Source organism: Aureobasidium pullulans (assembly GCF_000721785.1).
Source record: "Aureobasidium pullulans EXF-150 unplaced genomic scaffold scaffold_30, whole genome shotgun sequence".
Lineage (NCBI taxonomy): Eukaryota > Fungi > Ascomycota > Dothideomycetes > Dothideales > Saccotheciaceae > Aureobasidium > Aureobasidium pullulans.
The window spans coordinates 1-26,320 of NW_021941050.1; the positions used below are offsets into that span (position 1 = coordinate 1).

Consider the following 26,320-nt stretch of genomic DNA (forward strand, 5'->3'; position numbering starts at 1 on the left):
AATTCCTTAAACATTAGCTATATGCCGGTTTCGATAGCGCCTACGTTCTATACGCGTATCGCCTTCGCTTCGGCGTCGCCTTTTAGCTAGAGGAGGGCGTAGACGATCTTATCCTTATCTCGGATGAACGAGGCTTTATTATTTAAGAAGGCTAACTCGAGACGATAAAGGAAGAGCTTTACGTCGTAGAGGTCCTTTCTATAGAAAGGCGGGATATCTAGTTATTTCCTCGACTTCGAGCCGCCTAAGTGCTAGGTACGGTACGCCTATTCCTCGCCCTCGGAGGGAGTAATAGTCGAGTACGTAGGGCTCGTCTCTCTTAATCCTAGTATTCCGCTAGGGGTATTGCCTACGTAGAGGTCGTTAACCGTTAGCTACTATACGATACGATTACGTTCTCGGAGCGCTAAGTACTTAGCTCGTAGTCGTTCCCTCGTAATTATACGTTAGAGGTCGTCCTCGTCGACGCTTACGTCGTCGTCTATAGCCTCTAGTATGTCCCCTACGCTTATAGGTTCTTCGAGGCTAGGTGTCGCGTAGTCCGGATCGGTACGTCCGTTAAATAGGTCGCGAGACGCTATTAGTACGCCTATAGGGAGCGATAGAGGATCTATAGGCTACTACCTAGGTAGAACGAATAGAATTGTAAAGGTATAAAGGTATGTAGCAACGTATAGATTACTCTTAGACAATAGGTCTGTCTATAGCTAAAGCTATTCGTTACTCTACGTAGGGTAGCTATAGAACTCTTCTTATATGCTACGCTAGCGTGTCGCATAGGAAACGCCGGCTTAGCGAAAGAGAGAGAGAAGACTAGGGTAACCTGTCCCGTTATAGCCTCCCTCTATTACTCCTCCTCTTACGCCTCCTCTTACTTCTAACGACACCGACGAATAACCTAATCTCTATCGACGAGGCCCTCGTAAAGTTGCCCCCTCCCGTAGTAATTCTAATAAGCTCTAGTCTTATACGAGGGCTCGGCGCACTAGTAAGCTAGAGCGCGAGCGTAAGAAGAAGATCTAGTACTACTATTATAAGGATAGAGACTATCCTTATAAGTATTTAACTACTAACTACGACAATATTAGGTTACATCTTACTCGCAAGCACGACTAGAAATCTAGCTCTTATCTACGCACTATATTAGCTATAGTTCCTCGCGCCTCTCGCCTTCTTAACGACATTAATAGAGCTACTCTAAACCGGCGCCTTATCGACTACATTACCTCGAGCAATATCCCCTTCCGTACCGCTAGCAATAGTAAGCTCTATACCTTACTCGACGAGGTGTTTCCTAGTGTATCTAAGTTGCTAATTAAGACGCATTACTCTATAGCTAAACATGTCAAAAAAGAACACGATTTTTATAAGGATTAGCTTAAGGCATTACTTATAACTTCTTAGTTAGTAATCCACTTTACCTACGATGCTTAGACTACGAACTATAGTAGTTATAAGTTACTTAGTATTATAGCTCGATTCGTTATACCGGATAGTATGTTAAATAAGGCTCTACTCGCTCTACATAAACTACCTGTAGGCTATGCTAGTAAACAGTGCACGCCTCTATTCTTCTAGACCATTATTAACTACAATATCTAGCAGAAGATTAGCTATATTACCTCTAATAATGCTACTTACAACGATACTATAATAGAGCACCTCGCTACGTTGTTCCGCGAGCGCCTATTAGTTAAATAGGACCCTATTTAACATCGAACACGCTGCTTCGGTTATTAAATTAACTTAGCTAGTTAAGCCTTTATGTCTACGAGCTTAGAGGAAGCTATTGCTACTATAATTGCTAAGAGCTAGGAGCCCTTAGAGGCTATTACTAAAATTAGCTAGGGCACTAGAATTGCTAACTATAAGGCCGTCGACTACCTTCGTAAGTTCTTTAAGTAGGTTATAAGGTTAGCTCGTCGTTGTCGTAAGTTTAAAGCAACTGCTAGCCTCGCACCTATGCTTAATAACACGACGAGGTAGAATAGCTAGCTAGCTATAATTAAGCGAGGGCTCTAATGCTAATCTACTATACGCTCTATATAGTTAGCTAATAAGAACATAGAACAAAGCTCTTTAAAACATCGCTATTAGTAGTTCCTTAAGANAGGAGGAGGAAGGACAGGGTCACAGCGACGACGACGAGGGTGGAATTGGCATTATTCCACTGATTACATAGCATTAAATGGAATAATTAGTCAGCAAGGTGGCATGGCATAGAATAGAGGCCAGATTTCAAAGATTCCATGTAACATCTACACTGCCGACTACTAACACCTCGTAGAGCTCTATATAGCTACTCCGCATGCCGAGCCTTCTGATTCATGTCTCTACGAGCTAGCTAAGTCGTAACGACGCCATCGCCACTGCCAATACGACTTAAAGCGACTGGTAAATGTAAAAAATTGACCTTGGATAACGGCTGCAAAAATACCCTAATGCTTGCGAAAAGAAGCAGCAGTTTTCCCTTATGCTTATCCGCGGCAATACGAAGCAATACGAACCCCACCCGCAACAGCCACACAGCTTCTCCGCCCCCGCCGAAAATCACAACAGAGGCATCCAAAACAATATCTCGTTGCCTACACCACCGCACACACCATGCAAATCATGAATTGGCAGCATCAAAGACCTCCGGATCCATCGAATACCCGATTACCGCGAGAATACTCTACTTCTTGGCATTTTTGATAACGTCAACATGAAGCATCACAGCCCCAAAGTAGCAAAAGCCGTGCTTCAAACACCGAGTCAAAGCTGCTTCCGGTGTTCTCGAGACCCGAAAACCGTGATTTGAAGTCATCCCTGGACCAGCTCTTAAAACATTGGAGCCTGGAGTTCTGATCACGGTGTTTGTGGGCTCCAAGTGCATCGATGACACACATGAGGGGTCGGGAAGCTTGAGCGGGAACGGTTGTGAGATGTGCCGAGGCCAAAGCAATAGAATGGATGCAAGATGCTTTGGCTCAGGAAACTACAAATAAGACCCTCGGGACCTTGATTGATCGTGCGTATTGTTTATTCAGAAGTGCAGTAGTATAATATCATATCGCCCATCATGAGGACTAAAGAAGAAGTCGCCAAGCTGGCAGAGATGGACCCGGAACTCGCTGAGGTATAAACCATAGTCCCACTTGTCGACCCTCCAATGCTAAAGTCTGAATACAGTTCCTCAAGAGTAATCCCCTTCCCAAAGGCAACTGGTCCGATATCAAAACATTCCGCGCCATGCGCGTGGAGATGGAGAAAGAGAAGCTCAAAGCCCTGGGCTCGCCAGCCCCTCACGTCGAAGAGGAATTCAAGAACGTCTCCATGAGAGATGGATTCGAGAGCCAGATCAAGATCCACAGACCGACTGGCAAGAGTGGAGGACCTCTGCTCGTCTTGATCTTCGGTGGAGGTTTCGTGGTCGGTGACAATCAGCAACTTACGCCTTATGGGCGTGGGTTTGCCAGGGCTTTCGATGCGGTTGTTGTGACGGTTGCATATCGACTCGCTCCGGAGCACAAGTTCCCAACTGCTCCGAATGATGTTGAAGACACTCTTTTGTGGCTTGCGAAGAATGCGGAGAGTCTTGGTGCGGATCCTTCAAAGGGGTTCGTCTTGGGTGGTATCAGTGCAGGAGGTCCGTATCCTGATGATTCTCATCCATGAATACTCGTTTCTGACATGATACAGGTAACTTGACGGCAGTCATTGCTCAAAAGACTCTTGAGGACAAGAGTCTGGCTCATCCTTTGACTGGTCTCTGGCTCTGTGTTCCTTTGGTCTTCCCTAGTGGAGACCTCGTGCCCGAGAAGTACAAGGATGTCTGGTTTTCGCATGAGCAAAATGCCGAAGCGCCTATTCTCGACAAAGATGCCATCGATGCGATTGGAGCTCATCTGGAACCTGATGTCAACTCACCACTGTACTCGCCATTCAACAGCAAGAATCCCCACAAAGGCCTGCCACCGACTTACATTCAGGTCGATGGTCTGGACCCCCTGCGTGATGATGGTTTAATTTATGAGCAGATTCTCAGTGAGAATGGTGTCAAGACAAAAATTGACATCTGGGCCGGCTTGCCTCACGCACACTTTGCTTTCCTGCCTTTCCTGAGTGGCTCCAAGAAGGCAATTCTTGATACGTTCCTAGGATTTGGCTGGCTTTTGGGTGTTGACATCTCCCCTCAGAAAGTACAAGAGGTCATGGTCGCACCCGCTGGCGGCTAGACTGATAGTTGACTATTTCATGAAGATATGTGTAGAAGAAATGGTTGACAATTCTCCTTTGGATTAGACATCCATATGAATACCATTATTTTAAATAGACGAAGTCCCCTTCGACAACACCAATGTGCGATGGGTGTGGTTCGCGCGACCCGAAAGGGTAAGTACAGTACTTCGTGGTGACTACGTCAGAACACAGCGGTGGCGCACACAGCGTCGCAACCAGGCCCTGTTGCCGCTTAGCAGCGAGGACAAGTTGTCTAGGATTGGGCTCGAGTGAGGCAATCCTTTCCCCTGACATATTGATTGACGTGTTGTACTGGGCGAGGAGCGCTGTAGACGGAGAACCAATATCCTGCCTCGTATCGATGAGGGTGGTTGCTGACGGTATGTGATTCTTTTTCTCGTTTCCTCCTCTTCCATGACCATGGCCCCTAAGAAAACGTCCTCGGCGACATACAGTGTATGTCTGTCGGAGATCTGGTGAAAGAATAGGCAGTCTCTCTGGATGGAGAACTTGTTCAGCGAGCTGGTCAAGTCAGGTATGGGCGATGGAGGCGGATGTTTTGTGGGTTGTGAATCGAGCGTGGCCGAAGAGCTGATGGATTGCATGTCACAGCTGTCCTGATAGGTAGGAGACGATAGAGGAGGAGCAAATCTAGTCTTCCGGAGCAGCGCTGTCACTGACGGTCGTAGACAGGATCATACTTTGTCGAGCCAGGTCTCGGAACGTGGCTGCCGTTGGTCTTACTGGATTGCGCATCATGGCTCTGAGGCTGCATGTTCGAGGTGGTCGTCTGTGCCATGAGCGTATCGGCAGTAGCGACATGGCGTAAGACATCAAGAGGATTCTCAGTGCTTCGAATGCGACGAAAAATCTCTTCGGCCTCGACGAATGGGCGGTTTCGCAGGAAGTCATACAGTTCGTGGAGCTGTGCGTTCTCCTTTGCCAGATCTTCGTTCTTGCGTTTCAGTGCATTGGACCGTGTCGTATTGGCTTCGACATCATACACACAGTCCTCGTACCTCTTAGCGCATGGTTGACACGTTGGTCTGAGTCCGTCACACTGCCAACGACTGTCAGCTACAAGCCTTGATGGACGAGCGAGGTACTTGCCTTGATGCGAAGCCGTCTGCAACAAGCACACGCCACATGGACCACACTTCTCTTTGGTTTGGTGACCTTTGAATCTGACGAGCGCCGGGATGTTGGTACAGGTGTTGACTTCTTGCCCGGCCGAGCAGACTCGCTCGATCCGTTCATGTCAGCAGGAGTCCGACTGCCGTCCATGTTCATGCCCCGCGAGTCGAAATAACAATACAGCAATCGTCTGACGACGTGTCACGTCTTCTGAGAGAAAGCTTCGCCCTACGTTGATAATCTCACAATATGGAAGGCGGAGTCGTTTCCGAGTCATGGGAGAGAGAGAGAAAGAGCAGAGGTCGTGCAGGCACATAATCGCGAAGATGCGCCAATATTCTGCAGCTTGTTCCTTCCTCCGAGCCAGAGAAACAGTCCGTTGGTCCTTTCGATCATGCTGAGCACGTTCTTGAGGCATGCCGCTCCCAAAATCTCATCGCGGTCGCGGAGGCGCCACCGACTCCCCGGACCGGCCGATTAAAGCATAAAACAACGTGGCTGTCGTTACACCCCTATATCTACAGTGTGGTTTATTTCCAGAACAAGTACTAATGGATATGCAAGTTTATGCTCATTATCTATCGGATTACATACACGTTCAAGCATTCTTGACATACACTTGTAGTTGGTTATTCCCTCTAGGCCGGATAAGCGCAGTAAACATGGCCCGTCCTCCTTTCCAGTCTGCATGGAATACGGCATGGTCTCCGTTGATAGCCATGTCCAGACCACCTGGGGCTCTGAGTCCATACGTGCCGGTCTTGATCAGACCGCCAAACTTCTTGTATGGCCCACGAATATTCTTCGATGTTGCATAAGATACATCGTAAAGAGGAGTGACGAAGCAGTTCGAGCTATAGAACAGAACGTATGTTCCATCAGACATCTTTGTGAGAGCCGGTGCTTCGACATATGGTCCATCGGCAGGATCGTTGTATATCATAGGTGTCGGAAGACCAATCTTTGTAAAACCGTTGTCTACGGACACCTTCTGGAGCATGATTGGGGTGCTGAGAATGGGCTTTACGGTATTTCCGCAAAAGCCACCATGTCCAATCGCATTAGCATCAATCTTATAAACTACCCAACGTGTGTTGTCCTTGGGGTCATAGTAACCAGCAGGATCTATCGCACCACCTTGCCCTGTGGGGCAAGCCCACGGATCGGGGCCAATAGGGGTGTATGGACCAGTGACTGTAGAAGCCGAAGCGGTGCCTAGACAGTGTAGTTTGGAGTTAGACTTGAGTGCGGCGGTATAGTACATGATGAAGCGACCAGGACCGAGCTGTACAACGTCTGGCGCCCATACCGCGGGACTGTCAGGATGAACCCAACTTGGCAGATTTGGAAGTGCATCTCGCTCGCCATAGCTTGTCCAGGTATTGAAGTCGTTGTACGCGCTTTTGGCCATCTGAACGTGAACGCGCTCTCCATTCACACGTCCCATGGTTGCAAAAGCCCACCATTCGTTGCCAATTCGTATGACTGAAGGATCCGGAAAGTTGATGCCATTCATGACTGGCGTTATTGTGACATCTCTCTTCTCGACCGTGCTATTGTCGGCACTTTGGAAGCTGCCCATGGCCATGGTAGGAGAAAAGAGGGAGAGGCCAATCATCAAGATAGACGAGATACTAAAATAGCGGGCGAACATCTTGCCGGGTCGATGCTGTGTTCCTTCGAGAGGATTCAGAATATAGTGGTATCGAAAAGTCGGATCTTTTTGCAGAGTTGTGATACTTCAAGTCGATGAGACTATTACTCTCTCTCGGTCTTCGGCTTACCTTTTGTCGACCTTGCAAGACTGGCTCAAAGGGAATCATGCTCATATCATCTCTTTGTCCAAATTGTCGAGAACCCCGCATGTTGCCCGAGTTGTGAGGAGTCCTGTTGCTGAGTTCTTTCTCGCGACCAGCGATGACTCCCATTCGGGCGTCGGATCGTTCTTTGTGTCCGCTTGCAGCATTTTCGATCTTTGTGTACAATGTCAGCTAGCCTCCACCAGATCGTCCTTTGGACACGATCAGCAAGATTAGCTTATTCGTCCGAGTAGGGTGTTGAATAGGGCCATGATATCCCGTAGCGAGTTATTCGCCCGGCTTCACTCTAGCTCAGCTTTATGACCTGCAAGGACGAGTCGATGCGCTAGCGTCGCGATTTGATCAACATAAGACAGCAACCTGTCTTTCGAGTGATAATCGAATAATCTCAAAACATGCATGTTTACTGCATACAAGTCGAGAGTGTGAAGCAGACGAGGGCCAGGCTCGAGAGAGAGGAAGTCGCGTGCGGCACGATCCGTGAGTCTTGACGCGGGAGCAATACCAATACTCCGTAACACGACCACAAATGTTTCCCACGACCGATGATTATCTACTTGCTGTTCTCACTCACTCATGTTTCAATTCTTGTTGTTGTCGCTTCTTTGCTTGTCTACCGACGTGTGCGAGTGTGAAAGGCAGTTCTCGAGCGAGAGTTGATGAACGGGTAATACACAATGCCAAGCCATTGCATCAATTTTCGACTTCGCTTTTCGCCATGAGTGTTTTTGTCCGAAGTACACAAAAGATTCAGGACAAGTGCACGACAACCATTCCTAATCGGACAACCGAACATGGCAGATAAGACAGCTGTAATGCCAGGCGCATTCGAACCGCGCACTCCTTCGCAACAACTGTTCAACCCAGAGGTAGTCGAAGGGCAGTGGCAGGCTATGCTTGAAAGTGACTGCACTTTCGAACCTGAGATGTTCCTCGTGGTCATGCATAACTTGATCAAGAACCCAAACATCATGTCTACACATCTTTTCCGGGCGGACATACTCTATGACAGTGATGCCGATCATACACTTATTCAAGAGCCAGCGACCACACAATTCAGCGACTTTACAAGACACCTTAAGCCAGAATACCAGCCAAGGTATACGAGTTTCCCAGGGTTCAAATGGGATAGGACATATGTTCGACAGCTTGTTCCGCGCAATCGACAACTAGACAAAGATCTCCCGCAATCATGTCACTTCTACACCCAACAGGATGGACCCACGCTAAAGAACCTCATCTTATACATTCCACATGTCAAAAACTCTGAGACGATGCCGTGGTATCATCCCAGAGTTAAAGCAGTTGCATTCTCTCACAATTGGACAGCGACATCAAGGACCGGATCAGTTGGAGTGCATTATTCCTTATTCCCCGACGTACCTCTTGATTCTAGACTGGAGAGAACAGCCTTGCAGTTGCTTACCAAAATTCACAAGCATAGTCGAGGTCAACAAGCAGGGTACCAAAAACGAGTCCATCACGATCAAGTTGTGCCACAAAGGACGTTTCAAGAAACCTATGCCAGGCTTAAAAGCACGTATGCTAGATCCTTAATCGACAACTGGGCAGAAGTCACCGACCCAGCTAAGCATGTTTTTGAGGATCTTGGAATTGCCTCATTCTTGATTGAGCTGTGGAAAGACATGTACGATTGTAGTGCCATCCTGGATATCCAGCAACCAGCTGGGAACGTTGATAAGCCTCCATTCCCAGGATTTGTCGACATCGGTTGCGGCAACGGTCTTCTAGTGAACATTTTGATTCAAGAAGGCTTTCCAGGTTGGGGCTTCGACGCCCGACACCGGAGATCCTGGGAAACGTTTGCTCCCAACATTCAGAGCAAGCTTGCAGAAGGGATTCTGGTGCCAGAAGTCCTCGACCCTCAGGAATCGTCGGCCGACGATGAGAATGTTGATGATCTGGCAGGAAAATTAGAACCTGTCGATCTACTTAGAGATCGAGATTTCCACAACGGTCTTTTCAAACAAGGGACGTTCATCGTGTCGAATCATGCAGACGAGCTTACTCCGTGGACTCCTCTACTCTCTTATCTCAACGACTCTCCGTTCATCGCCATACCCTGCTGCAGTCACAACCTAGCCGGAGCTAGATGGCGAGCACCGATATCGAAAGCCGCAAAGGAAAAGGCTGCCGCGCAGCGACGTCAGGAATCCTCAAAAGCCCATGTCGACGAGACCGATCACGTACGAAGTGCTCAAGCCGCAGAGACTGGATCTCTGAAGAAGCCGACTGGCACCAAAAACGTACAGTCAGCGTATGCTTCGCTCTGCGATTACGTCTCGGGTCTCGCAAACGATGTGAACTTTGTCGTCGAAACGGAGATTTTGCGCATACCGAGCACGAGGAATACCTGTATCTTGGGCAGGAAGATGAAAGCTACACAGGCGTCTGACGAAACCTCGAGAGAGCAGCATATTCGGGATATTGTAGCCAGAGAACTCAATGCTCCTATCAAGGATGTCTGCGACGAGTTTGTCAGGTGTGCTCAGAAACTGGTCGGCAAGAAAGGCGAAGCTCATTGAGAAATCCTCGTAACACTTACTGGTTAAGGAAGCCGGCGTATACGAAAGCAAGGATCACGTTTCATGACTCAACAAGGCTGCTTCTCGTGCTACGTCCAGCACTTGCAAAACAAACAGTGGTTTTTCTGACATGTGTTGGTGTCAACATCAACACCACTAAAAAATAGAGCCCAAAGAGAAGGAAGTAGTCAAGAATTGCTGATGGAATTATCCTTGACTGCGACTTCTACCTGCCAGCAACAAGTGAAAAGCCTATGACGGGGTACGTTGCTTACGATTGCCTAGATGAAGGAGGGTGTTTCGAGACCAACCCGTCATCTCTTCGTATAGCTCCTCGTATCCATGCCTCCAGAGATGCCGCCGACTGAACATCTGCGATGCTATCCCGACACTCATGACCAACATTCAGCGTGATCTCCTCGTCGCGATTGAGGACGTGAGCGCTAATCGACAAGTCTCAAGAAACGATCGAATGTACAAAAAGGAGATCTCCGAAACACAGCTTGTTTCAACAGGTCGGACGATAGGTGCAGGCGCTTTGAACGGTAACAGGCTGTCCGCTGGTTGAGAGAAGGCCGAGATCATCTGAGCAGTGTGGCGGTCGCGATCGTGACGGAGACCAGGTCAAGCAAGCAAACGGGATGGAAGCCACCAATGGCCCGAATCAAGGCCATGAAGCAGTATAGCCGTTCTTGAGCAAGGTCAGCATAGAGCGATGGCTCGCTGCCGGCCGAGACCGGACCAACAATTAATATCTAGCATACACCACGCGGCGTCAGACGGAGATACCAAGATTTATTGTTTTTATTTGTCTTTTTCATACGACCACTTGTGGATAAGTAACACATAGACGTGTCATTAGACGCATGTAGTAATCGATGAGGCGAACATCCAGTACATATCTTCAGTCTTCTGCAGGCTCCCGTTGGTCACACTAGGACTTTGAGTGACGTGGGGCCTGAAGATTGGGCTGTAATGCGTCTGCGATGTGCAGAGGACAAGTCCCTTGTTATAGACTAGCTGCGAACTTGCCGATGTCTTTTACACCCTTCGTGGTGGTCCATATTGTCTAGTTCGTGAGAAAAGAAAGGAGGCTGGGGAAAAAATGTACAGTTGGCTGGAAACGCGCATGCCCACGACGTCATTTTTGCGTATCACCACCTTTTCGCTCACCGATCTTTTGTACTACTTCTTCCGACTTTTTATATACTTCGCCATCGTAGTCTTCTATATTGTCTGTTACTTGTTTGGTTTTATCCTATAGCTAAATTAGCTGCTCAATCACCTTAAGCTCAGATTCTGGTATAAATGCTCCAACAACACCACTACTTTCGTCTCCAAGTCGCTAACAAGCAAACAGCAACCACTATTTTTCGGAACGTCAAATCATCTTGCTGGACCATTTATATCTTTGACAACGTTCTTCTGTGCTCGAAAATCTGAGAAGGCTTCAAGAAGCTGGACTCGAGTGCTATACGGTCGCGACTTCCCCATCAGTTCGTTCCTTCTAAAACTGCTCTTCCATCATGGCGGGCTTAGGACTCAAATCGTGCGTTCCTCTTTCTCTTTCTTGTTCACCATTAATCGATTTTGGGGCGCCCTTTTGTTTCCTAACGTTCTACTGTCTTTTCCGTCTTTCCACCGCCTTTCGAACACCGTAAAACACCCAATCTCTTTGCTGCCACCACGCTGTTAGAGTAGAACCCGCCTGTTTTGTGGTCCGTAAAAGAGTTGGGAGTCAACCATGGCGGAGAAATTCATGACCGGTGCGCTGTGGGAGGCAGGTTATGTGGTGTAAGTCTGGCTTCGAGTGATCGTCGAAGTACGTTCTGGCACAGCAGACTCATCCCGGCCAGCAAAATCCTGGTCGAGGCCGCGAGATAATGCACAGTTGCATGTTCCAGGACTCGCAAGCAACATGAGATGCGCTGGTCGTTTGTCGAGCTCGGCGCAAACAGCGAGCTTCACTGAGCGACGGCTGGTTCCCTTTCTCTCACTTTTCTCACTTCACCTTTGCTTGTGCTATCACCTTTTCTACACGACATTCTTTGCTCTAACACCCTTTGCTTGAATTACCCTTGCTTAAACAAAACCACTTGGATATCACTGTCGCAAACGTCGGAGCCGCAAACATGCCTTCGTTGACTAATGTTTTGCTTCACAGCATTGCCTACATGGCAGAGAAGTTCCCTGACAAGTGGATGGAGAAGATCCCTTACTACCGTGCAAGGGAAGAAGAGATGGAGAAGGAAGAGCGCGATGCCCGCCGTGCTCGCAAGCACTCGCACAAACGCTCCAGCTCCCACAAGAGCTCTCGCAGCCATCGCAGCCACCGCAGAGACGACTACTATGCCGATGAAGAGGCATCTGACGAGTACGATGGAGAAGAGTACGATCGCCGCGACCGCAGAAGACACCGTAGTCTGGATGGGCGTCGCCGCGAAGAAGAGGCCAGATTCAATCGCAGGTCTTACAACCCTGCCGACTACGCTCCCGTCGACAAATATGGTTATGCTGTGCACCCCACTACCCAAACCTACCCTATTGGTGTATGTTGAGATTCCTTCCTGTTTACAATTGAGGAGGTATTGACTTGTGCGCAGAACGGAGTTGTCCCCGGTGCTATCCCTGTCACCACCTCCATCGCCAACGGCCATCGTCCTACGTCTTCTTCGGGACCCATTCCCGGCTACGTTCCATACGCCCATGTCTACAGTACTCCCGCTCAGTCCACAAAGCCCGACTATCCTTACGCTTCTGATGCTCGCGATTCTCCCCGTGGCTCATCCGATCGCTACGAACGCAGAGACTATCATGCCGACCCTCGTGGCAGAAGGTAAGGATATCTCATATGTGTTCTCAAGATCCTCAAGCTCACTCAGCTTCCAGATACAACGACAGCCGTGACTATGCCGATGATGCTGATGTCGAGTATCGCCGCCGTGACAGCCGCTACGACTAGACGTCTTCCAGCGACCTTGACACACCGGACGACACATCAACTTGAACTCTCAGCCACGATTGAACCACGAAAACAACGAATCTCACGGCATGCACACGATACAAAGCGAAAACGACAGCATTGGGCGGTAAAGAAAAAGCATTTGCATGGGGAAGAAGGTACGAGCGTATGGTTTTGTTGATTTCTTGCTTTCTTCATTTCCCACTTTCGTTCCTGGGCTTCACAGGAGGTCCCGCAGTATTGCGACATGCAAGCCTTGATTGAAGAAGACATTACATCTCACCTCTTGCTCAAGATATCTGCGGTAGCTTTGTCGTTACAGACTCGCAGCTCCCGACTTGACAGGAGGAGGTGATCTTGCCTCTAGATACCACAATCAATGCTTTACTGTTTCTCTTCGTTTTTCCGATTTCGTCTTCTACCCGAGCATCATTTGATCTTCCTCTCTTCGGGCTTTCATATGCACACCGGACCATAATCAAGCTGTGCTAGATCTGGCTCTCATCAAGCCCAAGTATGTGCCAGATCGCAAGCCGGATTAGCGTTTTCTTAATGTATCAAATGTAAGCCCGGGATGGACTGCTCAACATTCGTGAACATTGATTGTACTCCACAATTCCACAGAAGACATTGTGATGCTGGTCACCTGCGAGTGGTGCGAAAACTGCAGAAATGCAGGAGCAAACACCTATTGATATTCGGAAAAATACCAAAGTGGCACGAACGGAGAGTCTAGATCCATATCTGCATATTCGTCACCTCATGTCGACGATATTTGCTTGGCCGTGGTGGATCACCAAGCATACCAAGCTTTGCGTGCCCTCCGGGCCGCGAGGGGCAGATGAGAATGTGGAGATGTTTCATCTTGAACCTCGCCTTTTTCCACTCTGCCCTCGTCCGACAACATAGCTCCCAATATTGGCATGCATTATTGCAATTCCCGGTCCTGCTCTTTCGGTGTCATTTGCAGGTTGTGTTTTCGCTGACTTGTTCCACCAATGAGGATTTGCCTTTCGCGGCTGATTGTATAACAGCTTTGGTCAGATGAGCTGTCTCTTCTACCCGAGCTCTTGAGTTCAATCGTTTATTCGTGACCTGCAACTACTGAAGTCACAATTGAGGCTACTAATACCGGCATAGGCTCTTTTTCCCCTCATTTCTTGAACCACGTTGATGCAGATCATACTAGGCGGACGCGCCTTCCTCGCCTAGTACTCGTGGAATAACTCGCTTCACTCAGGAGTTGTTTCACGTAGGCACCGGCATCTAGACCTAGCTCAGAGAAGCCCTACGAGAACTACTATGTCCGTTACCAGCGCGGAGGAAAGCAAGTCCGTACCAGCAATCAATATAGGCCGAGAAAGTACATAAGAGAATGTCTCGCCTCTTACCAAGACCCGAAGCTTGACATACCATCTTCACTTCTTCCAATCATGCTTTCTTACATTCTGGCCTTGTGCCTCAACCTCTGCCTGGTGCTGGCCGCCAGCAGAACTACGGCTCCCAGTGGAGCCCTTGTTGTCAGCAAAGCCCCTGCCAAAGGACAATACTCCAAGATCCAGGATGCCGTCAATGCTCTTTCCACTTCTTCCACCACTGCTCAGTCCATCTTCATCGAAGCTGGCACTTACAGCGAGCAAGTCTACATTGCACCTCGCAAGGCCGCCCTCACCATCTACGGATACTCTGAGAACACTGCCGACTATGCTCACAATGTCGTTACCATTACACAAAAGCTATCTCAGAATGAGGTCGCGACCAACGATCTGACTGCGACCCTTCGCGCATGGTCCACCAACTTCAAACTCTACAATGTCAATGTGGTGAACAGCTACGGATCTGGCAAACAAGCCCTCGCTCTCAACGCTGCAGCCGCCGTAAGTTCCCCTTCCTCTCGCCCTTACCTCCTCACCTTTACTAATCCATCCATCCACAGAACCAAGGCTACTACGCCTGCAAGTTTATCGGTTTCCAAGACACGATCCTCGCCCAAACCGGCACCCAACTCTACGCGAAATCCTACATCGAAGGCGCCACCGACTTCATCTTCGGCCAACACGGTCTAGCCTGGTTCACCGGCTGCGACATCCGCGTGCTTTCCGCTTCCCTGGGCTATATCACCGCATCCGGCCGCGCTTCCTCGGAAGCAGGTTACTACGTCCTCGACCACTGCTCCATCGCTGCTAAATCTGGAGCCACGGTTGCAAAGGGTGCGTACTATCTCGGTCGCCCTTGGGGAGCGTACGCTAGGGTTGCCGTGCAGAGTTCGACGATCAGTGAGGTGATCAATGCTGCTGGGTGGCATATTTGGAATACTGGCGATGAGAGAACTGATCATGTTACCTTCGGTGAAATCAGCAACACCGGCGCCGGAGCTTCTGGAACAAGGAAATTTGAGACCGAGTTGAGTAAGGCTGTTGCCATCACTGATGTTTTGGGCAGTGCATATGCCAGTGCTGCGTATGTTGACAAGACTTATCTTTGAGTGAGGGATTGAGAGGGTACTCGGAGGTGAACGAGTTGATCTCGTTTTGGTTTTAGTTACGAAGAAGCACCAGGTCTTGATTTCGAATACTATTTCTTGCCATGGTACGATTCTCAACCTTGCAATTTCGCGAATGTGACCGTTTCTAAGATCGAACCTTTCTTCATGCCATGAGTTGCAGACGGACATCTGACCTTAGCACGCCCGAGCGACATTCAATCTGGAAAATCAGATATCCTAGAGCGAGCGAGTTGTCTGGGATATCCAATCTTAAGAGATTAGCAAAAGCAAACAACCCATCACGTAGATGAGAAGTTGCCAGTCAGTAGGATGAAACTCACAAATGAAAGAAATTATATGGAGGCATCAAGTCACAAGAAGAGCCATAGTATAGTGCCATCTCTGCAAAGAGGGTGTCAACATGAAATTGTTTTGCGACAATATATGCATAGTGAGTGACGAAAACGCAAGCATATATACACAATAGAAAAATATACCTCCCATGGTTTTCTTCTTCCAAAATGACCTTGACGGTGTAAGCAGGCGAGAATGTCCTGAGCATTGACGTTTCGCAACGGCATCGAGATATAGTAAGCAGAACCGCCATGGTCACCTCTACCCAAGTTTGAATCCCTCCAACCCAGCAGACGTACACTACGCTTAGTTCAAGTTAATCTGGAGGCCCAGGGTAGCGTTCAAGTTGCTGTTGCCGTAAAAGTACTCAGTGCTGCCCATCTGATCAGTAAAAAGCCCTACAAATATTCAAGATCGTGAAGAAAACCACATACCCAGCATTTCCAACATTGACGTAGGTAGAGTCCTTGAAGGTCCCATGCTGCACAAGAGCCTCGAGCCAAAGCTTGAGATCACCGCTAAAACTGCCATCGAATTGCTTCTCGGGCATCATGGTATGCACAGTAATACCAGTATCATCATTCTTACCCTCATACAATTTCCAACTCGTGCCGAAGAGATTGTTGATAGTGGCTTTGGCGCCAGCAGCCCAACCGATGGGTAATTGACCGCCTTCATATTGCAACCACAGCATCAATTCCTGGGCGTTGGAGGTGGTGGAGTCGCCTTTGGTGTTGGAGGTCATGAAGTCGTAGCATACGTTTCCTTTGAATGCGGTGGTGTTGGTGCGGGTCCAGGTGTATGTTGTGGGGATGGAGGAGATGCCGGAGATTGTGGTTTCCAGGTTCTGGGTCAGGCCGACGAAGGCGTAACCTTTGGGTACGTTGTCCCTGCTCTCACATCAGCTCCCCTGCTCCAATAATGTCAGACAGCGGAAGGAATACTTACGTAGCTTTCACATATTGGATATTGGTCTCAGCACTCCAGACAATTTCCTTGTTTCCGGTGGATGGGGTGACAACATGATCGTAACGAGTGCACTGTGTGCCGACGGAAGAAGCAGCGCCGTAGAACATGTTGTATACGATCCATGGGGTATCATAGAGGACCAGATTATCAGCAGTGCCGCAGAGGTCAACAGCAGCTTGTTTGGCAGAAGTGGTGATGATCTGGGACTTCTTGACCATGGAAGAGGGAGCGGCGGAGACGATCATGGGCGCTGCCAGAGCGCCGAGAGTCAAGGCCTTTGCGAAGAATGAAGACATGGTGTGAAATGAACGAGTGACTTGTGGAAAAAAATGGATGAATGAAGAAAAGAAGGTGGATGTAGAGCGGACACGAAAGTAGCAAAGCAGTGTCGCGATGGCTGTTTATTTGTATAACAAGAATTATAGGGCTTGTGATGAGTATTAGGGCTGATCCTCGACCTGAAACTTTGAAAAGCCAGGAACTCCTCGTCAAGCTGAAACATCTACTTTTACCATCCCGTTCTTCGCGACTTTGAACAAAAGGTAAAAAGATGGACTCTCGGTTTTGGCAATTTCGGGTTCGCTTGATCGGAAGCTTAAGCACCATCCAGATGCTATGTGAAGTCATGCTGTGAACGATATCGCCGGTCGAAAAGCTGATACCTAGTTATTCGGAGGCCAGGCTCGTTGAGCTGTGGACATCTATTCAAGATCGGACGTCTTCGGCGTTGCATGTTGAGTCTGAAAGCCTAGTGCTTGTGCGACGAGGATGCGAGAGTCTTTTCGTCCAGAGACGGCTCGTGAAATGATCAAGCTTTTCTGAATCGGAACGATCTAGAAGTCGATGTCGCAAGCGTATAGAGCACATATAGCACGGAGCCATGGTATACGGATGAACATCCGAGCAAGAAGCATGGAGTCGCCACGCGTCGCCGGAAATTTGTAGGAGCAGGGCCCAGATGTCATCATCCGAGTAGGCTTCGTGAGCCCGGCTATAGTGGAGCGACCATAGCGAAACAGGTAGGAGAGCTAGTGGGAATCTCTTGTGTGGCTGTCGTTTCTTGACATCGCAGCAAGGCCAAGAGCGTGTCTGTTTACAACGTGTTGGGATAACAAGCGTATTGACTTCAGGGACCTGTCTTGCCGCCTCGAGGAGCAAAGCCGAAACCACCACGACCAGAGTTGTCAGGACCTTTCGGCATTCGAATGGGCTGTTCATCTCTCGGACCAGTAGGTCGCGGGCTAGCGATGCTCCTCGGCTTCTGCTCATAGGTATGATCGAAGAGCTGGTTTGGTTGATATATAGACCTCGCGGGAGATTGATCGGCTGGAGAGTTGGACTGGCTATCTCTCGGAGTGCCGCCGTTTCTATTTCCTCTGCCGCGATTGCCTCTGCGTGAGGTTCTGTCTCCTCTAGCGGAAGATGTACGAGAAGTCGATGGATCTCTTGACGAATCTGAAGCGCCGAACAAACGTTCGCGGACTTCGGCATATTTGCGTTCCTTTTCTTTGCGCTCTTCGGCAGCTTTCCGTTGTCGTTCGGCAAGCGAAGCTTCTTGTCTTTTCCTCTCTTCTTCCTCGCTATCATCTTCATCTTCCAGGTTCAGACCAGCCATACGGTTTGCGATTTGAGGGGTGGGTCTGCGGCTGAGGAGCTTGACTTGCGGCTTGAAGTCTGAGTTCAAGGGAGTGGCGCCTTTTGTTTCGAGAAAGTAGGAGCGTTCGGGTTGTTCGGCGGCATTCCATAGTTGCTTGTTCAATTCCTGGTGTTGGGCTTTGCGTTCGGCGCGAGATAATTTGACGGTCGGCTGGACTGGCGCCGTAGATTTCGCTGATGTCTGAACATATGTCAACTACGCTCTCAAGGCCTTGAATGTTGACTTCTTACATCAGCGACCTTGTCCCAGTCATCATCCCATGCATCAGGCATTGTGGTAAAATTACGAGGCCGAGTGCGGTGGAGGTGTCAGTGTTTGTCGGCCAATAGAGTGCAGCAAGGTGAATGTGTCGATTGTTGCGAATACACGGTATGTTATAGAGGACGGCGATATATAAGACTCGAATGTTAAAATGGATGAAAGGACAATTATTCCCTCATGCAACAAGTGACTTGTCAGAAAGTCAGGCCAGGGTGGGTTCGGATAGTCGGTCAGAGCGGCTCGGCGCGTGGTGAGCGTTGCTGCTGTCCACCCCGCCCTGCGTCATGTCCGAGCTCCTTTCCCTAGCAATTCACCTTGCTGCACTGTTTCATCTGCATTAGGCAAGTCCAAGTGCTTGAGACTGTCGATTCTGACCTGTCCGTTCTACTCGCTCAATCCATTCAAAACACACAATCGAGCCGCCACATCTCACGCCCAATCGCCATCATGTCAGGTAAGTCTCTCAGCGGCTGCCTGCGTACAAAAGTCCATGACTAATCATCTTTACTCTTCCCGACAACACAGGCGCCAACTCGTCCTCCTTCGACAACGACGGTGACAGTCTTATGCAGTCTGGCAATTCGTCCCCCAAGCCGAGCACTCCCAACTCCCAGATCCGCTCCATCGCCATCTCCGACCTCTCGCCCCCAGACTCCCAAGGCGTGCCTCATCCTCCCTCGGAGACTATGCCCACTGTCGCTCCATCTGCTTCCGGTGCCAACATTAACGGCAAACGCCCCATCTCTTCCATCGACCACTCTCAAGAATTGCAGGGTGGTGTTTCCCTCAGCGCTGCTATTCCTACCGATACGCAGGTCAGGGCCAGCGCTGCTACCACATACCACTGGACTCAAGCTGAGGATGCGCCTGGATATGCCTGGAAGAACAAAAAGGCTCAGGACGACTGTAGCCGCGCCTGGGACGCTCTTGTCGACAAGAACCGCAGCATCGGCAGTATGTCTTTGGCCCGTCTTTCGACTTTCGAATTACTGGACTAACACAATACTAGACAAATACGGCGATCCCTATGCCATGGCCGACCGCGAACTCGCCCACATGAACTCGCGCCACCAGTAGCAAGTCACCCCATGACCTGCATTGACGAAATGACGTCCTTTATTCCTTTACAAGCATGGCGCACGGCGTTTGAGAATACTGCATACTACCTGGCGGGGTTAAATATCATCGATGGGCTGAGGAGAAGCATGGCTCGGAAGGACACGCATAGTACAGCATAGAGTGGAACCATCGATGGGTAGGGTTCGATATCGCATAATACAAAATTGCCACGTTTACAGAGTTCTGCCAAACGAGACTCCTCACAGCGTAGATGCAAGTTCACAGGCTTCAATCCACATATGCATTGTTCTGAATCGTAGCAATGCATTGATTTTGCTGGGACCGCTGCGAGCTTCAGCATTTAAGGAGCTTACCAGCAATCTCCCGTTGGCGTCCAAGTGTACTTGTCATGCTCAGGCTGATGACCCTCGGTAGTCTGCAATGCCTAATCGCTGTCCTCGCTAGCATCATCCAACGCTTCATCCCTCATACCATCACCCACCCTCTCCTCTTCCTCCTCATCCACCTGCTCCTCTTCACCCTCCTCGTCACCTTCCTCCTCATCTTCCTCCACAACCTCTTCATCCTCACCCTCCAACGCATCATGGAATTCCTCCTCATCTTCCACCTCTTCATCCTCCTCCTCATCTCCATCCTCCCTTCTCATTTTCTTGGACGGTGGTTCATCGTCCCCATTTCTGGTGTTTCCGTTGACGGCGGACATGTCGGTGGCGTCTAGCATTGAGGCATCTGCATCGTGATCACCGTTTTCTGCGCCGCTGTCGGTGGGTTTACCGTCGTCGTCGAGATCGATTGCGCCGGGTGGTTTTGAAGAAGCCTTTTCTTCGCGGATTTTGCGGCGGTAGGAGTTTCGTTTGTCGCATTGGACTGTGTTGTATTCTAGATCTCAAGGTCAGTATTCGTGTCTAAACCGCGAGGAACAGGGGATATTCTGTGAGCAGTGAGAGAGACGGGGAAAGAAGGAGAGAATGAGAGATGCACTATTGTGAACGAAAAGGTTGGGAGGTTGAAAGATTGAAGTGCGGGTGTGATGGATGAAGAGTAGGTGAGAGGATGATAGGCTTACTTTTGAGTTCTGCCTCGAGTCTAGGGATGAAATGCTCGAATTCGTTTTCTTTGAGTGCGGCTATTACGTCTGCTGGTTGGATTGTCTTCTTGCCAGCAATCTGCGCGTATTCGTTTGAGCTGGAGAGTTCAGGACATCAGTATACATGGCGATCCAAAGTGATTTGATGAATTCGGTCAACATGCGATCCAATATTCATGACATCAAGGTCAATGAGAGGTGGAAAGAACTTACTTGGAAGCGAGGAAATTCACAAATACAGTACAGCTCTTCGACAGCGCCAATAAAGCGTCCTTGTGAATTGATGTGTTTGGTGGTAAAACACCCTTTGCTAACCGCGAAATCATGGTTCGTGGCAAGGCCAGATCCTTTCGAAATGTCAGTTATGTTCACACAGTTTGATTTGTGTGGGAAAACTGCTTACCTCTACACTTGATCCCTCGCGCGATGCTCTGCCAGGAGGAGCAGGCGACTCTTCATCGCCATTCGTGACGGTCGAAAGGTTTGATTTTCTGCCAGGCATGGTTGCGGTGTGATATGTGTTGTCGCAGAAAGATGGCAGATACGTTACTAAAGTGCGGTCGATACCTTGCGTGTAGGTTGGAGAAAAGGAATGCGCTTTTTTTTTGATGATATTGCTGGTCTGGTATTCTTGCTCTCCCGTTTGTCGTCGGCGCCGGAGGAGAGATGAAAGGACGCGCGAAAGTTTCGCGTCTGGCGTTAAGTGGGTGAGTTGAGAACGGGTGAGGCTCAGGATATGCTCTTCAGGCTTTGATGATCTCAGATAATTTCTGAGCGTTGGATAGTACGCTTGATCTTTCGAAGGCCTGTCGATGCTTTGTCGAAAAGAACTAAACCTCTCAAGCCTATACTGTGACAATCGAACAGATCCAAATTCATCTCCTTGGGAGGCTCACGTCTCGGCCCGAGCACAGACCATCGTGAGATGGACCCTTCTTCCACCTCTTGCTTTTGAAAGACACTCACGAACAACATTGATGTCGGCTTTTTATCCTGGCAAACGCCTTTCAACAAAAGGCGAGCGCTGTACAGTACGCTATGTCGGCGAAATCAAAGGCAAACAAGGCCAATGGCTAGGTGTAGAATGGGACGACCCAACTCGAGGAAAGCATTCTGGAACTCACGAAGGATTTGAGTACTTCAAGTGTAGGTCTTCAGCACAACTAGTGCCGGATAAACAAATCTGAGATCATGTTCAGGTAGGAGCTCGCATCCGAAGGCTGGATCTTTCCTTCGCCCTTCAGCCACGTGGGACCAATCTAGGACTTTCCTCGAAGCTTTGAGGACGAAATATGCAGCCATCGAAACCGGAGATAATGCAGCTGCAGCTCAAAATACTATCAGAATCAGCGGTAAAGAAGCCGAAGAAGTTGGTTTCGAGAAGATTGCTCGGCAACAGGCCCAATTGCACAACCTACGTATTGTAGTGCTGGATGACTTGCTCGTCAGGGCCTACGATAATACAGAGACGACTTCGGATGGACTTGATCACATACAAGAGACATGTCCGAATATCACTGACCTTGATTTGGGAAGAAACCTCTTCGAGACACTTTCTGAGATTTCTGATATTTGCGATCGTCTGCCAAAGCTGAAGTTCTTGAGACTCGAGTAAGTTCGTACGATTTAACGGCGTTGGACATCACTGACATTCGAAAGTGCGAATCGTCTTCGGGATGTTGCAGGGCGAGCTGAATCTATTGCGTCTGCGTCTGGTCTAGCTCAGATCACTTCCGCAAGTCTTGATCATATGCTTTGTACAGACGAAGAGGTCAGTCTCGTCAGCGAACTCGTCAAAGCTCAATTCACTGACCAACATCCAGTTAGAAACACTTTCAAGTTGTATGCCTAACATCAGAGACTTGTCTGCATCAACCAATCAACTGGGTTCCCTGGACTACTGTGATCTTCCCTATACCCTGACTTCGCTCACATTAGAAGACAACAACTTCACAAGTCTAGAGAACGTAAAGCGGTTGGCCAAATCAAGCCCACTCCTCAAGACGCTGAACCTCAAAAACAACCAAATCACGAGCACATTCAAGGACCAGCAGCGAACTGAATCCTTCACGCTGCCAGAGACTATTGTGGATGTTGATCTTGCATACAACAACATCACATCATGGAGCATAATCAATGAGCTTCCATCAAAAATCCCAGGATTGAAACATTTGCGTATTGCCCACAACCCTCTCTTCTCTTCACTGCGCTCAGCGGATGGCAAGCCCATGACTTCAGCCGACGGATACATGCTCACAATCGCCCGACTACCTCAACTCGAAACACTCAACTACTCAAAGATTACAGACAAAGAACGCTTGAACTCAGAATCATACTACCTTTCCCAAATCGGTAGACAGCTGTCTCTTGCACCAAAGGAGAAAGAGAATGAAATCTTGTCTGCTCACCCGAGATGGAAAGAGCTATGCGAAGAGTATGGCGAGCCAAAGATTGAGCGACGAACAGAAAGTGGTATCGATCCCAACTCCCTCGCCGCAAGACTACTGGAATGCACTATCTACTCGCCAGCCGCCGCACATCTCAGCACCCTCCCGAACGAGCACAACCCGCTTGTAGTTGAGATACCGAAATCCTGCAGCATCTACAAAGTCCACGGTGTCATCGGTAGACGCCTAGGTCTTGAGCCCACACAACTGCGCCTAATCTTGGAGACTGGCGAGAAGGATCGCGTAGACATGGCTACATGGAACGGAGTAGAAGCATGGGATTCTGATGAAGAGGAGGCAGAAGAAGTTGGTGAAGAGTGGAAGGAAAGGGAAGAAGAACTTGTTGCAGGTACGAGACCATTGGGTACTTTTGTTGATGGACAGAAGGCTAGAATTAGAGTTGAGCTCAAGGCTGGTGTTGGAACAAGGCAATGACGAGATCTCTGACGCTATCGCGGTGTGGTTGTGGACTTGCGTAGCCGCAGCATGTCTCAAGCCTAGCTATAGCACGTATGGTGGCGGCCAATGAATCTTAGTAACAGTATTGGTACCCGGTCTCGTTATGTCTTGGGATCCGAATCTGTAAGATCGAAAGTTCGCAAGACTCTCGGCATCGAACCATCGGTATGCACGAAGATATCTGGGTTACTGGCTTTGTGGTTCTTACGGGGAAGCAGCGACCGAGGTCGCTTCGAAGCGCAAAAAATCGCGTCTCCCTCATCACCCTTCCTTCTCGAATCTGGCGCGTCCTCTTGTAAAATCTCCAAGCTCCTGTTTCTTTGCATGATCGACCGAAAAGTCGACAATCGTGTTGATACTGCGTGTCATGGTCATGTTCGGCACCAATCGTAACGTTCGGTCGCGCGTCTGCCTGCCGCTGCCTGTCGCTGCCTTTGAAACCACTGGCGCCGTGCAGGATGCAATTTGCGCGACTCGGACAGAACCATGAGATGAGACTAAACATAAATACTTGGCCGCACTGCTGAATATCTCGTTGTGTTCCTCACGAACATTTCAACACAGGTCAACTACGCGGTCATGTCAAGCCCCGCCGAAGCTCCCCAGGCTAGCCTTGTGGACAACCTTCAATGCCACCAATTCTACAACGATGCAGGAGAACGAGTCTTTCCCGGTTGGGGCATGGAGTTGAATCTCAACCAGACTGGCCCAAACACATGCCCACACCATCATCTGGTGGAGGAAGATCCGACAAGCTGGATGGGCACGCTTCTCGCGGTCCGAGAAGTCAACATGATTGTGACGATGCAAAAACTCATGGAGAAGCCGGAATGGTTTCGCAAAGTTCATGATGAAACCGTCTGCGCCAAATGGATGTCTGAAGTCATGAGCCATGTCGACGACTTCAGCGAGTTGATGTGGGAGTACTGTGTCGCGGAGCTTCGCGACAAGGCCAAAACTCTGGAAGAAACTGGAATCGTTGCACCCATCGACGTTGACTCCCAAGTCGTTTACTCGGACACTGCTATCTCAGAATCAACGAGAAAAGACCTCAATCGCGCTGTTGCCTCACTGGAAAATGTACCGGACAAGCACAAAGATTGGCACCCTAAGACTAGGGAAAGAGTTCTTGACCTTGTTCATCCATCTCTTTTCCCCTTGGTCTATGGTCGTTCGAGAGTCTTGAAAAAGGGAACTGTCGGTCTTGAAGACTGTATGTCTTATTGCGGCAAAGGAGAAATGGTCGAGACGCCAGTAAAGCCCTTTAGTGGTGGTTGGTCCGATCAGTTCCAATGGCTTCCTTGTGATGTCGAGTTTCAAGGTGAAGATGAAATCAAGATCGTCAGCTATGTCAACAACCTACACCCAAAAGAGTATCCGGACATCTACCGCTTGGTTGAAAAGGTCATTGCTAAAGCAGTACCTCTCTGGGACCAAGTACTCAGCCACACCGGCGGTGGACCCTACGAGCACAACGGTATTAAGCGATCTCGCGAGTTTGTAAGGCCATTCAAGCCTCGTGTTGAGATAAACGACTTCCGCCATGAATGGCTGTATGGCGAATATCGACCAACTGGTTGGACGCTCGGCAGGCTCCCAGAAACTGCCGAGGAAAAGGCAGAGCTCCTTAGTTGCGCGGATGCCTTCGATCATCGTAACTGGGAAAAACGTCACAAGGATGAGAGTCTCGAGAGAGAACAAGGTGTCGACGTTGACGAGTTGGAAGAGTGGTGGAGAGAGAACATGCGCGTTTTGCATATGCCTGAGCCGAAATCTTATGCGCCTCGCGAGGTACCTGAAGAACCTCCTCTCGATCTGCGTAAAGAGTACGCAGACAGTGGCTTGCAGATAATTGTCAAGCTAGCTAACACTTATCTGTCACCCAACGACCCAGAGTGGGAGGGAGGTAGTTGGCACGTCGAAGGTAAACCTTGATTTTCACGTATTCAGATGGCAAACTTCGAGACTGACCAAAGCCCCAGGCCTATCAAACGAACACATCGTCGCGACAGCCATCTACTACTTCTCCAATACAAACATCACACCCTCCCACCTTAAATTCCGTCAAAACGGTAGCGACGAATCCTGGTTCGACATGGAATACGAACAAGGTGACTATGCCCACCTCGAAAAGATCACTGGTTTCATCAACGATCAAGACAATCTCGTCCAAAGCCTAGGCAGTGTGTTGTGTAAAGAGGGTCGCTTACTCGCCTTTCCAAACGTCCTCCAACACAACGTCGGCTCTTTCAAACTCGAAGACAATACACAACCCGGGAGAGAAAACTCCTCGCGCTTTTCCTCGTAGACCCACACGTACGCATCCTATCGACATCAAAAGTGCCACCGCAACAAAAACACTGGTGGGAGAAGGATCTCCGCGAAAAGCGCGAGGGCATTGAGAAACTCAACACTCTCCCCAACGAATTGATGGAAAAAGTCTTCGAAGACGTGCAGGATTTCCCCATATCTATGGATGAGGCCAAAGAGATAAGGGAAGCTTTGATGGAAGAGCGAGGGCCTATTGGTGAAAGCATGATTGAGTGTGAAGCCCAGTTCTTCTTTTGCGAGCATTGAACCTGAGTGACTCTCACTGGTCCTGCATTGATCTAGGAAAGTTCCTTGCATTTTGGTAGGTTGCAGAATGATGGCTGCGGGTCGGAGGAGATAACAATCTCTCAAACACAGCGTAATTCTTGCTGTATGCTCGTGTCTTCAAGAGGAGAAAAGTCACAAATTAAGCACAAAACAAAATTGTATAGGTCTTTCAAAGTCATATCACTTTTATCAGACGGGCATAGATGTGTCGCAAAATTAATTCTACATTTTGACGCGCAT

At 49.1% G+C, this 26,320-nt stretch overlaps 12 protein-coding genes across 12 annotated transcripts; 7 read left to right on the forward strand and 5 right to left on the reverse strand.

Moving 5' to 3' along the window:
* Positions 1 to 2,590: 2,590 nt before the first annotated feature.
* On the forward strand, positions 2,591 to 4,298 carry M438DRAFT_400325 (lipase/esterase). Its single transcript, XM_029909463.1, has 3 exons — positions 2,591 to 3,118; positions 3,172 to 3,628; positions 3,682 to 4,298. Exons 1-3 carry the CDS (start codon positions 3,062 to 3,064, stop codon positions 4,215 to 4,217), a joined length of 1,050 nt encoding a protein of 349 aa, XP_029755867.1. The 5' UTR covers positions 2,591 to 3,061; the 3' UTR covers positions 4,218 to 4,298.
* A 596-nt stretch (positions 4,299 to 4,894) lies between these two features.
* M438DRAFT_400326 (uncharacterized protein) lies at positions 4,895 to 5,511 on the reverse strand (the record flags this gene model as incomplete). Its single annotated transcript, XM_029909464.1, has 2 exons — positions 4,895 to 5,281; positions 5,332 to 5,511. The coding sequence occupies 2 exons, from the start codon at positions 5,509 to 5,511 to the stop codon at positions 4,895 to 4,897; spliced, it is 567 nt and encodes a 188-aa protein (XP_029755868.1).
* Positions 5,512 to 5,953: 442 nt separating this feature from the next.
* Positions 5,954 to 6,871, reverse strand: M438DRAFT_283165 (glycoside hydrolase family 43 protein; the record flags this gene model as incomplete). The annotated part of the gene is made up of 1 exon (XM_029901363.1): positions 5,954 to 6,871. One exon carries the CDS (start codon positions 6,869 to 6,871, stop codon positions 5,954 to 5,956), a length of 918 nt encoding a protein of 305 aa, XP_029755869.1.
* Positions 6,872 to 7,990: 1,119 nt separating this feature from the next.
* On the forward strand, positions 7,991 to 9,721 carry M438DRAFT_283200 (DUF1613-domain-containing protein; the record flags this gene model as incomplete). Its single annotated transcript, XM_029901369.1, has 2 exons — positions 7,991 to 9,341; positions 9,453 to 9,721. 2 exons carry the CDS (start codon positions 7,991 to 7,993, stop codon positions 9,719 to 9,721), a joined length of 1,620 nt encoding a protein of 539 aa, XP_029755870.1.
* Positions 9,722 to 11,853: 2,132 nt separating this feature from the next.
* On the forward strand, positions 11,854 to 12,683 carry M438DRAFT_339473 (uncharacterized protein; the record flags this gene model as incomplete). Its single annotated transcript, XM_029904220.1, has 3 exons — positions 11,854 to 12,270; positions 12,325 to 12,557; positions 12,611 to 12,683. The coding sequence occupies 3 exons, from the start codon at positions 11,854 to 11,856 to the stop codon at positions 12,681 to 12,683; spliced, it is 723 nt and encodes a 240-aa protein (XP_029755871.1).
* A 1,433-nt stretch (positions 12,684 to 14,116) lies between these two features.
* M438DRAFT_377971 (pectinesterase) lies at positions 14,117 to 15,168 on the forward strand (the record flags this gene model as incomplete). The annotated part of the gene is made up of 2 exons (XM_029908760.1): positions 14,117 to 14,560; positions 14,620 to 15,168. 2 exons carry the CDS (start codon positions 14,117 to 14,119, stop codon positions 15,166 to 15,168), a joined length of 993 nt encoding a protein of 330 aa, XP_029755872.1.
* Positions 15,169 to 15,828: 660 nt separating this feature from the next.
* On the reverse strand, positions 15,829 to 16,709 carry M438DRAFT_283171 (endoglucanase-1 precursor; the record flags this gene model as incomplete). The annotated part of the gene is made up of 3 exons (XM_029901366.1): positions 15,829 to 15,895; positions 15,957 to 16,412; positions 16,471 to 16,709. 3 exons carry the CDS (start codon positions 16,707 to 16,709, stop codon positions 15,829 to 15,831), a joined length of 762 nt encoding a protein of 253 aa, XP_029755873.1.
* Positions 16,710 to 17,617: 908 nt separating this feature from the next.
* On the reverse strand, positions 17,618 to 18,420 carry M438DRAFT_377973 (uncharacterized protein; the record flags this gene model as incomplete). The annotated part of the gene is made up of 2 exons (XM_029908761.1): positions 17,618 to 18,328; positions 18,379 to 18,420. The coding sequence occupies 2 exons, from the start codon at positions 18,418 to 18,420 to the stop codon at positions 17,618 to 17,620; spliced, it is 753 nt and encodes a 250-aa protein (XP_029755874.1).
* Positions 18,421 to 18,856: 436 nt separating this feature from the next.
* On the forward strand, positions 18,857 to 19,486 carry M438DRAFT_409229 (uncharacterized protein; the record flags this gene model as incomplete). Its single annotated transcript, XM_029910002.1, has 3 exons — positions 18,857 to 18,863; positions 18,935 to 19,363; positions 19,419 to 19,486. The coding sequence occupies 3 exons, from the start codon at positions 18,857 to 18,859 to the stop codon at positions 19,484 to 19,486; spliced, it is 504 nt and encodes a 167-aa protein (XP_029755875.1).
* A 427-nt stretch (positions 19,487 to 19,913) lies between these two features.
* On the reverse strand, positions 19,914 to 21,078 carry M438DRAFT_377974 (histone-fold-containing protein; the record flags this gene model as incomplete). The annotated part of the gene is made up of 4 exons (XM_029908762.1): positions 19,914 to 20,368; positions 20,556 to 20,674; positions 20,790 to 20,923; positions 20,980 to 21,078. The coding sequence occupies 4 exons, from the start codon at positions 21,076 to 21,078 to the stop codon at positions 19,914 to 19,916; spliced, it is 807 nt and encodes a 268-aa protein (XP_029755876.1).
* A 475-nt stretch (positions 21,079 to 21,553) lies between these two features.
* M438DRAFT_359355 (uncharacterized protein) lies at positions 21,554 to 23,458 on the forward strand (the record flags this gene model as incomplete). The annotated part of the gene is made up of 4 exons (XM_029907329.1): positions 21,554 to 21,722; positions 21,776 to 22,187; positions 22,236 to 22,347; positions 22,400 to 23,458. The coding sequence occupies 4 exons, from the start codon at positions 21,554 to 21,556 to the stop codon at positions 23,456 to 23,458; spliced, it is 1,752 nt and encodes a 583-aa protein (XP_029755877.1).
* Positions 23,459 to 24,163: 705 nt separating this feature from the next.
* Positions 24,164 to 26,059, forward strand: M438DRAFT_377976 (uncharacterized protein; the record flags this gene model as incomplete). Its single annotated transcript, XM_029908763.1, has 4 exons — positions 24,164 to 24,959; positions 25,209 to 25,406; positions 25,465 to 25,721; positions 25,763 to 26,059. 4 exons carry the CDS (start codon positions 24,164 to 24,166, stop codon positions 26,057 to 26,059), a joined length of 1,548 nt encoding a protein of 515 aa, XP_029755878.1.
* Positions 26,060 to 26,320: the final 261 nt, after the last annotated feature.

Bases quoted from the DNA above. Each gene is read 5' to 3' on its own strand.
- M438DRAFT_400325 (XM_029909463.1), top strand. From the start codon at position 3,062: ATGAGGACTAAAGAAGAAGTCGCCAAGCTGGCAGAGATGGACCCGGAA. The intron at 3,119-3,171 runs GTATAAACCATA...GTCTGAATACAG, and splicing joins TGGACCCGGAACTCGCTGAG to TTCCTCAAGAGTAATCCCCT. The intron at 3,629-3,681 runs GTCCGTATCCTG...GACATGATACAG, and splicing joins GGGTGGTATCAGTGCAGGAG to GTAACTTGACGGCAGTCATT.